Source organism: Balaenoptera musculus, chromosome 15, assembly GCF_009873245.2.
Source record: "Balaenoptera musculus isolate JJ_BM4_2016_0621 chromosome 15, mBalMus1.pri.v3, whole genome shotgun sequence".
Classification (NCBI taxonomy): Eukaryota; Metazoa; Chordata; class Mammalia; order Artiodactyla; family Balaenopteridae; genus Balaenoptera; species Balaenoptera musculus.
The window spans coordinates 46,308,563-46,325,901 of record NC_045799.1 but is presented as its reverse complement, the minus strand read 5'-3'; the positions used below and the strand labels follow the sequence as shown (position 1 = coordinate 46,325,901).

Sequence of the window (17,339 nt, the reverse complement as noted above, 5' to 3'; positions counted from 1 at the left end):
TTAATCAGAGCGATAACAGCACTTTAGGAGGGGTCGTGGCTTACAAATTGAATTATTATACTCAGAGGCAAAAATAATTCACCACCAAAAAAGGCTACAACACCAATGCCTTCTGTGGGGATTTTAAAAAAGCACAAGTACACGAAAAAAACACAGCTCGCCCTTCTATGAAACACATTGGAAACAACAGAGAGAGGCACGTAAGCATCGCAGGTACAAGACCTTTTCCAGGATTTGTTAAAAATTTAATTTTACTCCTGCAGCAAAGCCTTGCGTAGTATGTGGCTGAGCAGTTTCTACACAGTGGACGGTGTGAGACTTTTATTCCGTGTTACAGTAGAGCTTCATTAGGCTCTGAGTTCAATGGTTATTAAGAAAAACAGAAGATGAGTGTAAGAGAACAGAAGCCATTATAACACAATCCTTACCAAATGCATAAAAACGAGATTTATGACAAACCTTTAAGTATGTATAACACTACCTTTGTCTAAGAAACTAATGTGTTACTTAAATTTCATAAGAGACTAATACCAAGCACTAGTACGTAGCATTTGAAGAGTGCCTGACTGTAGAGAAAGTCTGTTCACACATACATTTTGTTCAGTCTTTCCACTAACTCTCTGAGGTAGGCCACGTTATCTTTATGTTGTCTGACGAGAAGGGGAGGGGGCTCGGGAAGGCGGGGCACGCCCCTGCCACGGTGTAGGAGCAGCGTGGGGCAGGGCGGCCTGGGAGCTGGCTGGGGCTTCTGAGCCACCTGGCCTCCACGGCCCATGGCCATCGAAGCTGCAGCCAGGACAACTGCCCTGTCACAGCTCAACTCCCCCAGCCCTCTCGTGTATCACTTTATACACAAGAGGCCACGTGGTCCAAAAACAAGTCTGAGACTCCTGGCCTCTCTGAGGAGGGCTTCCCATGCCTCCAAGGAAGGGAACCTGTGTGCATCCCTCAGGGCCCAGCTCAGTCCTATGCAAGAACACCCTCGACAAAGCTCCTGCACAGTGACTGCACGTCCCGGGCTGGAGAAAGTGCAGGTGAGGCGCGTCCCGGGCTGGAGAAAGTGCAGGTGAGGCGCGTCCCGGGCTGGAGAAAGTGCAGGTGCGGTCATCTGGGCAGGCCTGGCCGTGTGACTCAAGCAAACTCGATTATAAAGGTTAAAATGCTGGCTGAAATTGAAGTCCTAAACCCACAAAGGCTGACTGGTGAAGGCCCTTGGACGCCTCCTAAGGATGTGAGGTCCCGGCCCTGCACACGCTGCAGAAGGAGGCCATCTACCACCATGACAAAGTGTGTCTTGCTTCCTAGCTTATTTAACAGGTGAACCCTCAAAGTGACTAAATTCGGAGGCACTTTAGTAAAGCAGAGATGTTATGTCAAAGCTAATGCTTTGGTTTTGTCTTAAAGTATAAAAAAGAATGCTCTGGGGCTTCCCTGGTGGCGCAGTGGTTGAGAGTCTGCCTGCCAGTGCTGGGGACACGGGTTCGGGCCCTGGTCTGGGAGGATCCCACATGCTGCCGAGCGATTGGGCCCGTGGGCCACAATTGCTGAGCCTGCGCGTTTGGAGCCTGTGCTCCGCAACGGGAGAGGCTGCGGTAGAGAGGGGCCTGCGCACCGCAGTGAAGGGTGGCCCCCGCTTGCCGGAACTAGAGAAAGCCCTCGCACAGAAACGACCACCCAACACAGCCATAAATAAATAAAAAAAAAAAAAAAAAAAAGAATGCTCTGAAGTACTGTGTATTTAAAACACTTTAATATAAATACAATTTCTTTATAGACTCTCTGACCACAAAGGGAAAACCTGAGATCACCCCAAAAGGTCTCCTTTCTGTTTACAAGGTCACAAAGGAGGCTGGTTTGCTGCAATGCCTGCTTCTCCCTCCCTCTGTCACACCTCTGGGGACCACTGTACCTCTGCACCTACGGTGAGGCGCGAGCTCAGGTGGCTCCTAGGTGAGGCGCCCTATTCAGCTGAGTCTGAACCTGGGCTCTGGGACACATGCCACTGCGGGCGTTGAGCACGAGGCACGACAGTGCAGAAAAATTCAACGGCGTCTACAACTTTCTAAATGCAAAATCACCCAGTACGTGTCTTTTTCCTTCTCCTCCTCTCTTACATATAAAGACTAAAAGGGTAGCAGGCAAAAGGTGTACCAACCCGTTACATAAATAGTTAAAAAAGAAGACTCCGGATTTTCACAGTAACACTAGGCATCTGTCTCTCTCTTTCTCTATTTCCATTTTTCTTTCTTTTTCCTTTTCAATAAAGCATGCAAGGAGTTCACAACGCACTCCTGAAATTCAATCCTTTTGGAGTCAAACACGTGGTAGCAGCTCAGCGGCAGCACGATAAAGGCATGTTTTTGAGGGAAATAGGAGTAGTTTCAGATGGAAACTTTGGGAGGAATTTAGAGCAGCAGAAGGGGGCTGTGAGAGCCGGGGGTCGCCCCGGGGTGCACACCCACCCTCCTTGCCCCACAGAGCGAGCCAGCCGTCTGGGTAGTTTTGTGCCCCTTGATGCAGGGCTGGCAATGAACTTCTGAATGGGACCAACACACCTACGGAACAGCCTTCCTGTGTGGCCGTCCCACCACAGGCCAGCACCCCAGAACGTGGGACAGCTCCCCGGCCACACGTGTAAGTCGCAAGCCATTAGCTCTGAGGTAATACGGTGACTACTGAAATTTTGCAGTTACCTCCCTTTTCTGAATTAGGTAACTTGATTACATAACCCAGTGAAGTCTCTCCTAATTCTGTCTGCAACTATATCCTCAGGACTGGGGCAACGGAGGACGTTATCACAGGAACGGGCCCACCCTCCCAGCGTGGCGATTCTGCAGGTGGTGATAACACGAGATTCATCATCTGAAAGCTGCTTTCAGGGTCACGTGCCTCAGACCTCCGCACGTGTCAGTTTAATTAGGCAACGCACAGAACTAAGAGCTGAGGCCACGGGACCGGTCGTTGATACATCCGGAGCACAGAGCAAGGACACACCCTCTTCTGCCCACGACAAGAACACAGGCAGGTGAAACAAGTAAGATCAACCCGGCCAAATTGTCAACCCCGTCACAACATACGGAAATACTCTGGAAGCTTCCAAGTGTTGCTCGATTTAAAGGGGGTTTCATTACGGAGATGTTGTTTTGTGAGTTTTGGAGAATTCTGACGACAGGCCCTCAAGTGAGAAACCCATGCACACAAGTCACGTTGACCAGAGTCGTGTGTCATCTGGACGGAGCCGTCCTTCATGCCAGCTACTACTTCAAACGCACAAGAGGCTCGGAACAAGCACTCAGGGCTTAAGCCTTAAGAAATCAGCTCGTGTGCTGCCACTTCTCATCCTGACAGAGTTTTGCAGTCCCTCTGCCCGGGCCTTTCTGCCCGCCGCTGCCAGGCGGCGCGCACTGTGACACTGGCCCTGGGACACACCTAATGGGCTGACCTCCTTTCCCGACTAATTGCATTACGGCGCCAGCTGGCTCCAGAAGGAGTCGTCTGTGTGATTGAAGAATTCCTGCTCCTCAGTGGGCCCGGCTGCTACTTTTAACTAAGTAACAGGCAGGCCTGACATCCCCATTGTTCAGCTGACAGTGTGCCCATCCTAAAATCTAAGTTTTATTTGTAAATTAACCAAGAAACTTCCTGCCAGAACAGTGCTGCCTGCAGTCTGATAATGTGGGCCTTTCATCCCATCCACTCGCACTGTATCACTGCCAATTTGTTTTTTATGTGGCTGGGCAGCCTGAGGCTATAAAAGCCTTGTAAGACATAAGTGCAATTATAGTCCTGGAGTCAAATGAATTGGACAAATCCAATAGCACAGCTCTGTCCCCACTCTGCAAACCCCTACAGCAGTTAGATTAGCTGTGAAAAATCTAATCTAGCTGGAGCTAACAAATTTCTGCAGTGAAGGATCAAGAGTTCAGTATGGGGTTGCAACCAGATTGCAGGGATGAAAAAGTGCCCCCATGATGGGGGCAGGGGAGAGCATGCATCACTTTAGAATTTTGCAGCTCATTTTTAAGCTGTTAGGGACAATTTAGTCACAATAAGTCAAGGAACTGTGGGGCTGCTTTTCCTGTGACTGATTTTTAGTTGAGCTGTGAGACATCCTGACAGAGAGAGTTTGTCAGTAATGATGCTAAATCTTGGAGCTGCAAAAGGTATCAGCTGCATTTTGATTATTACAGTAGGGAACTTACAACCCGGCCAAGCCCCGAAAAAGTATTCATAACATGGTGTTTTATCAAGAAAACACTGTCTTTTCTCAAAAAAAAAAAAAAAAAAAAAAGACAATCCTACTTAGGAAATAATTTTTAAAAATGTTTAAAATATAAAGCTGTCTTTTAACAAAATAGTTTTCAATCATATGAAAATCGTAGAATATGGTGACACATTTGCAGAGTAGCAGCGATTTACAAGGTACGGCCAATAAAAAGGAGGTGTGAGTCTTGCCTAGGGTCTTGGTAATCTGAGGTCGCATCCCTGCGGGCAGGGTCCCCTTCACTAAGAACACCGCCGCCACCAAAACCTAAGACGTGGAGGCAGCTCCCCAGGCCCTCGGGAGCCAGCACGTGGCCACTGAGTGAAAGCCCGTGGTGCTCTGCCCACCCGATACCCTTGGTCGCTGTGACAGGGATCTGCTCATGCTGTGACCCAACTTCTCAGGTCCCACTAGCACTGCTGCCCACCGTGTACACGGTCCAGACGTCCGTGGCTGCAGTGATGAAAGAGCAAAACCGCGGAGGAGAGAAATGAGGCAGGTGCAGTGAGGCCCTCTGGTCAGTATCAATCACCTGCCTAACGGGCCAGGAGGAAAGAGTCCATCAGACCGGTCAGCAACAACGGGGGCTGCCGGGAAGGGATGCTACCAGCCCCACGCTCAGCCATTTCACAGGCATTGTTCACCTACTGCCCAGCAACCCTGGGATGTGGGCTGTGTTTTTAATCTCACTTAATAGATGGGAAAACTGAGGCACAGGCTGGTGAAGTACCTGGAGACATACTTGAACCCTGGCTGCAGCCACCACGCTAGGACCCCTCCCCCCCCCGGCCCCACTGCCACCGCCCATCAGGCATCGGAATGGCCTGCTTTCCACCCACCAGTTACTGCCCTTGGTTCCCAGCATCCCTGCAGGAAGAGAGTGGGTGTGAGGCAGGGATTCCGGGCTCTGCCCCTCACCAGGAGGCGAGGCCCAGATGTTCTCATCTGCAAACAGAGACGTGGGTCGGATTCCTAGGCTTCCTCCCCAGAGTAAAAATCCTCTTCTCTTAGGATGTCCCTCACTTCCTGCAAGTCACCTGAGGTGGACATCCTGCAGGTTAGAAAGCATAGGGGGAACCCTGCAGAGCTTTCTCAGAGGTGGAGGAGGTTTCCTTTGAACTCTGGAGAACAAGAGGTGGGGGCCCGAGAGGAGGGCAGCCAGGTAGCAGCACACCTGCGCTTGCCATTTTGACAGTCGTTTGCTAAGCTGCCCCCCGGCAGCCCTGGTTGGGGGGCGCCTGCTTTCTCTGACCCCATCAGTACAGGGTCCTTACGTCAGATGACCTTGGCCAACCCGAGAGGTTGACAGCATCATTTTCTCTCAGTTAATAGTCATGTGAGAGAAGATCCAAAGTTAACAACATTTAAGACCCTTCCTTTTCCTAAATCTTAATCTCAGGATTTAAGACTTAAACGACTGATTGCTTTTCATGCATTTCTTTATCTAGTTTGTGCCAAGCTGGATATTTCAGACTCATGACAAGTGTAGCTTGAGGAGAGCGACCCCAAGGTCGCATCCAGAGGAAACCGGTCTCCGTGTACGTCAGGCCACGGGCTTCACTCTGTCCCAGGGGTGCCTTACCTACAAACCAGGGCCGCCAAGCTTGGTCCCCAAGGAGGCCCTTTACCTTTTTGGTGAGCGAATCATCTGAGTCTGATGGCATCCGAGTTGAAACGTGGAAAATCACTTCCACGGTCGAGGTAGCGTAGTAGGGGGCAGTCTGGCCCGTGCTGCCATTGCGTTGAAGTCCACCCATGAACCCGCAGTGGGTTGAGAGGTCCACCTGACACAGTCACGAGGGAAAGGAGTGGAGGTTAAACGGGAGCCATTCTTATTCACTTAGCAGGAATGCAGAGTTTTTAAAAAATCTAAGTATGTTCATTTTTATAGTTTTCTGATTATAAGCAAATGTAATACAAAGTTAGATGACATTAAATATTAAAGAAACATTAACAATGAAAGGGCTGCAAAATCCTACCAACTTAAGAAAACCACTATCAAAAGTTTGGTGCGTATTTCTCCAACTTTATCCCCTCCTATACATAAATATGTATATATGTATAGATACACACGGAGCTCCCCTATTGCTGGATTTGTGGGATTTTCTGTTTTCTCAAACCAGAAGGAGCATTCAAAGCAGTGTTTCAGGTCAAGGGGTACAGAAGTTTCCAAACTTAACAGCCATTCCTAAACTGCCTTTCAAAAGGGTTGTTCCAATTTATACCACTGCCAAAAGTCTCTGAGTTATAATTCTTTTTCAAGTTATGTGTGAATGTTCACTTAGTCAGTGCTTAGATTCCATTTTGGTATTTTCTTTTCTTTTTTTTTTTTCACTTTCCATAAACTATTATTCTTTCAGTAAAGCACCTGTGGTAACACAATTGGAAAAAGAAAAAGAAATAGAAGAATTTCTTCTGTGCTAAAGACAATCAATACATACACGGAATTAATGTTCTAATCTTTTCTTAAAACTCTAGTTAAGAAAGGTATGATTTAAAAATGTTGGTTAGGACTTCCCTGGTGGTGCAGTGGTTAAGAATCCACCTGTCAATGCAGGGGACATGGGTTCGAGTTCTGGTCCGGGAAGATCCCACATGCCGCGGAGCAACTAAGCCCGTGTGCCACAACTACTGAAGCCCGCACGCCTAGAGTCCATGCTCCGCAACAAGAGAAGCCACTGCAATGAGAAGCCCGCACACTACAACGAAGAGTAGCCCCCGCTCGGCGCAACTAGAGAAAGCCCGCGCGCAGCAACGAAGACCCAAGGCAGCCAAAAATAAAAATAAATAATTAACTAATTTAAAAAAATGTTGGTTAAATAAGAAGTATACTCTATGACAAGTAAGAAGTCATCTTATTGGTAAGGAGAACAATTTACTGAAAGTTCAGTAACTCTTTTAGACTAAAACCGACTTGACACTTCAGAAAGTATATGGTCTTGACCTTGATGTACCCTTACCCTGTCCCCACCTCCACATCAGTCCCTTCGCTAACACTCAGCTCTCAGAGGTAAGTCTCACTTAGGCACCCAGAGAGTTTCCCACAGCACAGATAACCAAGAAACCAAAACAAAAGTAATAAAAAGTAAGAAAATTATTTTAGATATGCTGATTTCCATTTTAACTACTCTGAATTCTTTTAGATTCTGGGAATATGTTCTGGAGACAGATATATGTGTGTGTATGTGTGCATGTGTATAAATGTAGAGATGTCTTTTGGTCAGAGTATGATTTAGTAAAGAAAAAACAAAATTTTAAAATATCAACCATCCTGGGATCTACCTTAGGGAAACAGGTTGAGAGCTAAACCATCATGGCTACCCGTCAAGTCAACTTTTTACTTCATCCAACTCTTCATTTTTCACTTATAAGTCATTGATTTCTTTTTTTTTTTTTTTTTAAATATATATGCTAGGTATTATTTTTTTAAATTTTATTTATTTATGGCTGTGTTGGGTCTTCGTTTCTGTGCGAGGGCTTTCTCTAGTTGCGGCAAGCGGGGGCCACTCCTCATCGCGGTGCGCGGGCCTTTCACTATCGCGGCCTCTCTTGTTGCGGAGCACAGGCTCCAGACGCGCAGGCTCAGTAATTGTGGCTCACGGGCCCATTTGCTCCGCGGCATGTGGGATTTTCCCAGACCAGGGCTCGAACCCGTGTCCCCTGCGTTGGCAGGCAGATTCTCAACCACTGCGCCACCAGGGAAGCCCAGTCATTGATTTCTTTTCTAACCTCCATGTAGGGACCAAAGCCATTGCTTCCCTGCCCACTGTCCTCTCTTACTACACACTGTCTATGGCTGGGAGAGCTGATCTGACTATTCAGTTCTGATGAAAAGCAAATGAAATCATATTAAGAAGAAAGTTAAGGGGAAACAAAAGTTTGTGTATAAAGTACAAAAATAACTGATAGAAGATGTCAAATTCGATATATTCTTCAACTCCAGAACTCTACCCATGCTATATTTGAATGTAAAAACATACGCAAAAATTTAGACCATCAATGACTAGTTTACATACATCCTTAAATAGCGCTGATCGATAAACGCCTCCTGAATGAAATGAATTACCTCCCATCCCAGTCCGGCAACAAAGTCTTCGTACGCTCGGCTTCCTCTTTCATTGGAAAGGATCGAGCACTTGTCTTCTTGGCCGTCAGCAACATAAAACACTGCGATTTTGTGCGTTTCACGGCTGTAAATTTTTAGATTTAAAGGAATTAGAATACTTACATACAAAATTTTGTTTTACTGCTGCCACCTATGCTTCTACTATACAGCTTACACTTGCTGAGAACTTACAAGAGCTCAGGCACTGTTCCAAGAAGGCTCAACACACGTCTCATCTACCCTTGCAAACGCCCTAATGAGACAGGTCTTATCATCACCTCCTCGTGGACACGGTGGAAAGGAGGCACAGAAAGTGACAGAAAAGCACTCGTAGCAAGCAGGACACCGGGAGCTGAGACAGGGCAGTCTGGGCTCCTGAGACCACTCTCTCAGAGGTATGATGTACGAACAGCATGTAAGAGCACGTGGCTTGACAAATTCTCTCCAACTTCGGTAAAAAAATACCTTTGAAAGCATTTCAGATAGATATCAGTTGTGAACAGATCCTTGTGACCACACATATTTCACTTCCCATACTTTTTTTAAAAAATTTATTTGTTTATTTATTTATGGCTGTGTTGGGTCTTCGTTTCTGTGCGAGGGCTTTCTCTAGTTGTGGCGAGCGGGGGTCACTCTTCATCGCGGTGCGCGGGCCTCTCACTATCGCGGCCTCTCGTTGCAGAGCACAGGCTCCAGACGTGCAGGCTCAGTAGTTGTGGCCCACAGGCTTAGTCGCTCCGCGGCATGTGGGATCTTCCCAGACCAGGGCTCGAACACGTGTCCCCTGCATTAGCAGGCAGATTCTCAACCACTGCGTCACCAGGGAAGCCACTTCCCATACTTTGAGATAAGGAAACCGGGGAGCTCCCTGATTGGAACTGTAAAATTGGCCGAGACTCTGTGAGAAATGGAAACTACTTCTTCAAAGCAGAACACACTTAGGTACTTTCTTTTTGAGGGGCGGCACCCGCAGGGTGGACAGCTGTCCAAGGAAACTTCTTTGGACGTATAAACTGTTCGTCCACTTCCTCCATGATGGATATGGGGCACTTTGCTGTTAAATCAGGTAAATGTGACACCACTTTGAGGAAAGCAGCCCTGCTTCTTAACCTTTTGTGCATCTAGCATGGTCCTTGGTGCATAGAAGTTGCTCAGTTAAAACTCTGTTGAATTGACCAGAGATACGATGATATATTTGAACATGTCAATAACCATTTCTATAAACTATACCCTGGAGTAAAGTGTCAAAGTCACTAGACCTACACCAAGTGATCTGGAGACAGTTCAGAGGCAAAGACACCGCTCTTATTGGACCAGAGCTTTAATCAAGAACCATTCCTCAGCTCCATCACCCAAGACCTTGACTCCAGTCTCTACGTTCTAAAATTTTAGATTATCAGGGCTTCCCTGGTGGCGCAGTGGTTAAGAATCTGCCTGCCAATGCAGGGGACACGGGTTCGAGCCCTGGTCTGGGAAGATCCCACATGCCGCAGAGCAACTAAGCCCGTGAGCCACAACTACTGAGCCTGCGCATCTGGAGCCTGTGCTCTGCAACGGTAGAGGCCACGACAGGGAGAGGCCCGCGCACCACGATGAAGAGTGGCCCCCGCTCGCCGCAACTGGAGAAAGCCCTCGCACAGAAACGAAGACCCAACACAGCCAAAAATAAATAAATAAATAAAATTTTAGATTATCATTTCCAGAGCAGTTCTACTCTTCTCCTGATTTCTACCATATACTTTGAAAAAAATCTCATAGGAAAAACTACCGAGCACTTAAACAACATAGAAATGTTTCTGTTGCCTTATCGTTCAATACCTCAACATTATAATCCGATTAGACATCAATAGTGGTGGAATCTGGGCTCTGTATTTTAACATATTCTCCAATATCTCCTTCTGCAGGAATATTATTTTTCTACTTAATTAGCAGAATGAATTGAAACTCAGCTGGAAAGTCATAAAAATAAATCTACGAGGAGAGTACGCTCCTTTTATTTGTCTAGATAGCTTATTCATGTCCCCCCATAGTTTACATGAAATTACCATACTTAGAGGAAAAATTAGAAAATATAGAAAGGAAAAAGAAGAATTAAAAAAACCCACTAATGTTCTTTGCTTCTATGTTGAAATCACAACTGTTACTACTTCAGGATGCATTTTTGCATACAAAATGAGAAGCTACTATCTTGTGTTCTGCCACTGATTTTTTCACTTAAAATATCTGTGAACACTTTTTTTAATTGTGTAAAATATACATAACCGAAAAGTCACCATTTAAACTGTGTTGGAGTGTGAACATTTCTATACCGTGTGCTTGTCTAACAAAGTTACTAATAATGGTTGTGTAACACTCCATTATATTAATATTCCACATCCTCAGTCCTTGCTATTGGACATTTAGGTTGCTTCCATTTGAAAGACGTTTTCACATTATCTTTGGTATGTCCTTAAAATAAATTCATGGACATGGAGCCTCGGTCATTGCCCACTTTTAAGGCTTTTGAAGTGTACTGTCCTGCTGCCAGTGGGGAAGGTGGGTGTCCTGAAGGCCCTGACAGACACGCTGGTGGGGTGCTGCTCTCAGGGGAACAGACGTGGGGGGTGATGGATGCTAGCGGGCGGTGCTCTAGCAGAGACCTTGTGCTCTCAGCCTGTCGGAAAGCTTGTCCTCAGGCACATGGAGCCCGAAACTGTGACATCATTTCCTTCCAGACTGCAGGCAGGGCTGGCCAGCGGTCTCGACTCTGACTAGCTTATTCTAAGAGCTGTAATCATTTGGGGGCTTGGATGGTAAGAGAGGTCATAACCTACGAACTAAAAGACAGTCTCTTTCAACAAATGGAGAGAAAAGGATAGTCACCCAGTTCCTTTCCGCAGCTCTGTCTATATATTTAAAAGTCCTCAGCATTTAATTTTTCTCTATTCTATACACTTTACATACATAAAACAATCTCAGGTTTATCTGAAATGATTTTGTTTGTTCTCCTTAAAGTCCAAGCTTTTTACGTTGTAGCTGCTTACAGGTCCTCATCAACTCAATGTGGAGCAGAGAGAGCTCGGCCCGGTGACTGTGTGACTGATGGAGGTGTGAGCAAAGGTGACCTTTAGCTGTAAACACTCATCAAATTTCACAGCCTCCAAAATGTTAGCACCGCAGAGAGCCTGGGAGGATGCATACGCTGTGTCTGGCCTTATTAGAGCCAGGCTTTTGAAATGACAATTAGCAACATCAACAGCACTGCATATCCACGAGCTGCAGGACCAGGGCTCGAAGGAGCAGGTAATTCGGGAGCACACGTACAGAAAAGCAACCGTTTCCTCTTCCTCATTAGAACGCAGTTTTCTTTCTTATTAGGAATAGACCAGAATCGCTCAGTTTCCTTGTGCTGTCACATTAAACAGCCAAACAAAGAAACACGACTGTAACTTTCACTTTACCGTGCGGTGGCGAGAGGTGTTAATATTGAAAAGGGGAGCCTCCTTTAATTTGTATGTACATTCATCACACTATTTACAGCTTTGCTAACTTCACAGTATACAAATCGTAGCTGTGAGGTGGTCTCTCCTTTTCCTAAGAACATGCTATGCAGAAACTCTGCCTTGACAGCAGGGAAATAAATTGATGCCAGAAATAAATAGAAATCCTGACTGGAAGTTGCGGGCCGAGGTTACGTTCTTACCTGCTAACTGACTGGTACACGGGATCTCAGAGCTAAAGAGCCCTCAACTTATTTCTGGTTTTTTTTTTTTTTCTAAAAAGAACCTTGAGAACACCCTTTACCATAAAGTAAGTGGATACCTTTTTAGATGTTGAGAAGACACTAAATCCAGGAGTTGGGGTTTTAGGTGAAGGTTAATCGGGGGGGGTGGGGGTGGTGGAGAGGACTTGCCAATCAGCTCTCCAAAGCCGTATTATACTGCAACAGCCCCACCAGGGAGCTACTTCGATTGTACCTCATGCAACTAAAGTGCATTAACACTCAACAAATTGGCCACAATCACAAGATACCAATGTCTTCACTTAATATGAAGGAGCATGAAATAATTCAGCATACGTTTGAAAAGCTGAGTTTGGAACTCAAGTGACTGCTTGTTTCCTACTGGAGGACAAGAGGGAAGGGGTAGTGAATCCCTGAGCCCTTCAGCAAAAATCCACCCCCCCAAAGTTCCACAGAGAACTCGGTCTCTTCCTCTGGAGAAAAAGCAGCACAACAACTATTAGGAAACTGAATGTGGGGAAGGACAGTGTGAGGAATAACGGCTTCAGGTTTTCTTCTCTAATGAGATGCCTAATGATGCTCCTAAAGGGAATACAAGAGAAACAGAAAGCTATTTTTTTTTAAATGAGTTTTTAAAAACTCAAGATTAAGGTAGCAGTGTATTCATTTCTTCCAAGCACCCGTTATGTACCCGGTACAACACCAGCTCCGGACTGAGATGTTTTCGGAAGCACACATTTCCCCAGATCAAACACCGGTCAGAGCTCATCTTTGGAACTGCTTCTAAGATTGTACAGAAAAGAGGTAGATCTGAGATCCGACCTGCTTTGGAGAACGAGGTTTAGGGCTAGAGAGCGCCTGATTACAGCACCGGGGTCTTAACCTTGCCTACCCCCCAGAGCAGAGACCACTGCACGCCGGCCCACGGAGTCAGACTCACAGGCTCCAAACCACGAGGCCCGTGAACATGGGCGGCTGTGGGACCTGGGCCGGCCTCTGCTCCTCGGTGGGACAAGAGGGGCTACAGAGATGAAATGAGAACCAGTGTCCACTGGCTGAAAGGTTCTCAATCAACGCAGAGGTTAGGGGACCTCTTCCTTGTGTAGCAAACATATAAGTTTACTGCTCAGAGTAAAACTACCAAAGGTATGGCCTGTGCAAATGCCACCAGCTGCCAGGTCTCTGCAGGGGTATCACTTCTGCAGCCATATCCAGCATCCCCCCCCCACACACAAAGACACCCAGGAATAAGGTGGTTTGATCTACTTTCACATACCATTGTCGGGAGTCCAGATTTTTTAGCTCTCTCAATAATTTTGAATTTTTCTTCAACAGATGGAAATTCTTCCTATAAAGGAAAAGGAATGGAAGAAAAGTCGTGTGATCACAGATCAATTTTGCCCTTTGCAATCAGTCAACGAACAAACCTACCTATTCATCCATCCATCCGTCTACCCACCCACAACCACATCATTCACCAAAGATTTGTGGCCGAAGCCTATAGAATGAACTTCATTCTTAAGATATTCGAAGGCATCACGATTCCACTGCATCCGGTTACTGTTCAGGGACACCGGGTGGCTGTGGTCCATGAGTGCGTGACTTGTGTGCGTGCCTGTATCTCTGTTTCCACTGTCAGCTCTGCCATGAGACTCTTCCCCATCTCTGCAGCTCAAACCCACCCCTTCCGCAGACTCTGCTCCACTGCCCCCTACTTCTGGATGGCCTGGCGGTTCTTCTAGAGGTCCAGAGTCACACTGTCTTTCATCAGAGTTGTATCGGGTACTACGGTACAGAAAAACCCAAACAAACTTTTTGGCCAACTCAATATTAAGACTTCTTCCCTCACCAGAGCTAAGGAGAGACCGTGGCTTATTCATCTCTGTAGTCCCTTGGCATCTTTAATGAAGGCAGAAGCAACAATGGACAGAGCAGTAATTAAAACACACACACAGAATAAATGCTCGATACCCTTTAAAATACACAACAGATGTTTGGAATTCAATCTGTGCATCAGCACAGCCCAATTAATTTCACTTCTAGCTTTAATTTAGCAGCAGAAAATAAGCAATAAATGCTGAAATAGAGAAAAATCTCCACTTCTGTTCTGCTTCCCAAACCCGAAACGGATAAGAACTGTCACACAAAAATAATAAGACAGTTGAAGGTCTAGAGTGGATCGTTACCTTCTGTCCCAAGAATTCATTCCCAAGTCATCGAGCAGCAACCTGCAGAAGTAAAAGGCTCCCCGGGGCTCCACCGGTGATGGCGGCTCCTGGCTGGCAACCTTCATGGCCGCGTCCAAGTCGCACCTCTGGACATACTCGTCTTCCTGTGTGCTCTGGCGCAGGAGGATCTCGATGATTTCCTTCTCTTGGGCACGGTTCATTCCACATGGGGGTGGGGAAGGCTCGCTGAGATGGAGCTGTGATGGTAAAAGGCATTCGGGACTCGTGTGGCCAATGTTTTCAAGTAATTTGTTGAGGACATCCTCCCCCTGCTCAGTCTGAGAACGATCCCCCTGAGGTCCAGGCGATTGGTGATGCCAGCCCGAGATCAGGAACGAGGGACTTCTGCCCTGTGGGGCTAAGCAGCCTTCCAGAGGTCCATAGAGCACCTTCCCGTCCCAGGAGTACTTCCCCGAGATGTCCCGCACGATCACTCTCACGTCCGAGGGGGCGCCCGCTGGCGACCCGCCGGGAGGACCCGCCGCGGGTGTCTGCAGGTAGGAGATGAGGGTGCTATCATTGAACACAAACAGCTGCAGGTTCGGGCTCCTGAACACGTCGGGGGAGAGCTCGGCAGCGTCGGCGTGTGTGTTGTCGTGGTGCTCGCTGACCAAGCTGTGCAGCACGGCGGGGCCCCCGCGCAGGGGGAAGTGCCCCAGGTGGTTCACCAGGTGCGCCATCACCATGCGCGCAGTCAGCGGGATCAGCTCCATGCTCCTCCGCCTCCTCTCTGCCGACAGCAGGACGACAGCAGGATGGGGACACCGAGAGACAGCGGAGAATGAAAGTGAAAACGGACCCACCACCAGATTGCAATCCATCCCTAGCACAGTGGATTTTTTTTTTTTTTTTTTAGTCTGGGGATTTTTTCCACCTGTGTTCTTTTTTTGACATTCATTCTACTTGAATTTAAAAGCACAAGTTAGATAGATGGCTGAAAGAACCAACTTACGTGAAGATCTCATTCGGAAAGGGACATTTAAAAACGTGTAGAGGGCTTCCCTGGTGGCGCAGTGGTTGAGAATCTGCCTGCTGATGCAGGGGATACGGGTTCGAGCCCTGGTCTGGGAAGATCCCACATGCCGCGGAGCGGCTGGGCCTGTGAGCCACAACTACTGAGCCTGCGCGTCTGGAGCCTGTGCCCCGCAACGGGAGGGGCCGCGATAGTGAAAGGCCCGCGCACCGCAATGAAGAGCGGTCCCCGCACCGCGATGAAGAGTGGCCCCCACTTGCCGCAACTAGAGAAAGCCCTCGCACGAACCGAAGACCCAGCACAGCCAAAAATAAATAAATAAATAAAAATAAAAGTAGCTATAAACAATCTTATAAAAAAAAAAAAAAAAAAAAAAAAAAGTGTAGATACAGATATAAACCAGAGACAGATCTCGGTCCTGAAGGGGTGACAGTTCTAGGAGCTCCAGGAGGGGGACATCTGCCATTGGACAGGACGGCAGCACGGAGGGCTGGGGGCTGGGGAGGTGGCCTCGCTCCCCTCAGTGGGTGACGGGAGACATTCGTAAGGGATGAATTAAGCCTGGGACTGCTGAAATATATTTGAAGCAATTTGCTTTAGGATTATTGTGGCTATTTATGTTTTGCTGTGAGGTCATTTTAAATATTTAACAGAATCTGATATATTAATAATTCATGGAATTACTTAGAAGGCTTTCACTGAATTTGTAGTTGATGATTAAATGCCCAGGAGCAACTAATTTATAAAATTTTTAAGACTTCAGATGTATAGAAGGACTTTGACAATAGCATGTGAAAGGGGGCTGTGTGAAATGTTTGCGATATGAGGGAGAAGCAGATGAAATCCACAAGTTGGGACTGAAACGATTACTTAAGCCTGAGAGCAGTTAGGGAAATCTTAATCCACCAAATTTACAAGGGAACTGTGCATTAATCTAAGAAGAGGTCAAAATAAAACCTTTTAATAAAAACAATCACTAGATATTTAAATAAACTAAGATTTCTAATTTGGGCTTAAAGGTTTAGGAAATACTTGATTTCTAAATTCACAGCATGAAAAATCAAATATTAATTAAAACACCAATAACTATAAATATGCTTTCTCATGCTAACCATCCTCCCTCTCAGACAACAGAAATCTAATTGACTTATTTATACAACATCAATTTTATGATGTAAAAATCCTAGAAACAATCAAGTCCTAGAATCTAGGAAATTCTGTGTGATGAGTGAGAACCATACTGTTCTCACTTTTCTTGGATTTCTTCTTAATTTTTTCTTTTTGAGGAACAGGAAATCACGTGTATTCAACAATGCAAAATAAAACTTCATTTAAAAATCCTAACTTTTTAGAAGCAGAGGAGGTCATCTACATCTGTCTCTGAAATGAAATGCTTCTTCCCGACCCTCTGAAGTGCGCATGATTTCCATACAGCTGAGAAATTTAAACACCTCAGCTCATTCCCTTGAAATCACAGTTATGAATGCCTTTGCTTTTGTGTCCATATTAACTTTTTCAAAAGTTACAGATGCTTTTTATTCATGCTTATCATCCCATATGAATACACGCTCCATCAGAAATGTTAATGCTCCAACAACAAAGGTGCAGCCAGCTGGGGGCTCAGGAGTCCATAATGTAAGACACCGCATGGTGATGACACGGTAGCACAGGCTACGAAACTAACAAGAAAGGTCCAACGGGATAAAGGCCATGGCAGAAAACAACAAGTGGAAAAGCAACTTTCCTCTACTTTTACTTACACAGGTTGTGTTTTCAATTTGCGGTAAATACAAATTTGTATTTTAATGAAGGTGCTTGAATTCTAAAATGGGGAATTAACCTGGAGTCACATTAATCAAGTCATAAACCATGACACACCCAATAAAAACCCCAAATATCTTTGGTACTGAAAAGTAAGGAAAGGGAGTATTTGTGAAATAAGAACTGTTCTTCCCTGGCAGACTTCAGCTGCGTCAACTGCCCGGGGCTGCCCTGAAAACATAAAGAGGAAGTCTAGACTCCATCTATGAAAAAACAAGCTCGTGACT

General features: G+C 46.3%; 1 protein-coding gene across 2 annotated transcripts in view; it reads right to left on the bottom strand.

The window, feature by feature from the left end:
- RALGAPA2 (Ral GTPase activating protein catalytic subunit alpha 2) overlaps positions 1 to 17,339 on the bottom strand; it is a 282,520-nt gene that overhangs the window by 95,069 nt on the left and 170,112 nt on the right. For both annotated transcript variants that reach the window (XM_036825221.1, XM_036825222.1), the window contains 4 exons: positions 14,277 to 15,048; positions 13,367 to 13,438; positions 8,331 to 8,454; positions 5,893 to 6,048 (listed from right to left, as the gene is read on the bottom strand). In XM_036825221.1, the coding sequence (XP_036681116.1) occupies positions 5,893 to 6,048; positions 8,331 to 8,454; positions 13,367 to 13,438; positions 14,277 to 15,048 (1,124 nt within the window). The remainder of the gene's footprint in view (positions 1 to 5,892; positions 6,049 to 8,330; positions 8,455 to 13,366; positions 13,439 to 14,276; positions 15,049 to 17,339) is intronic.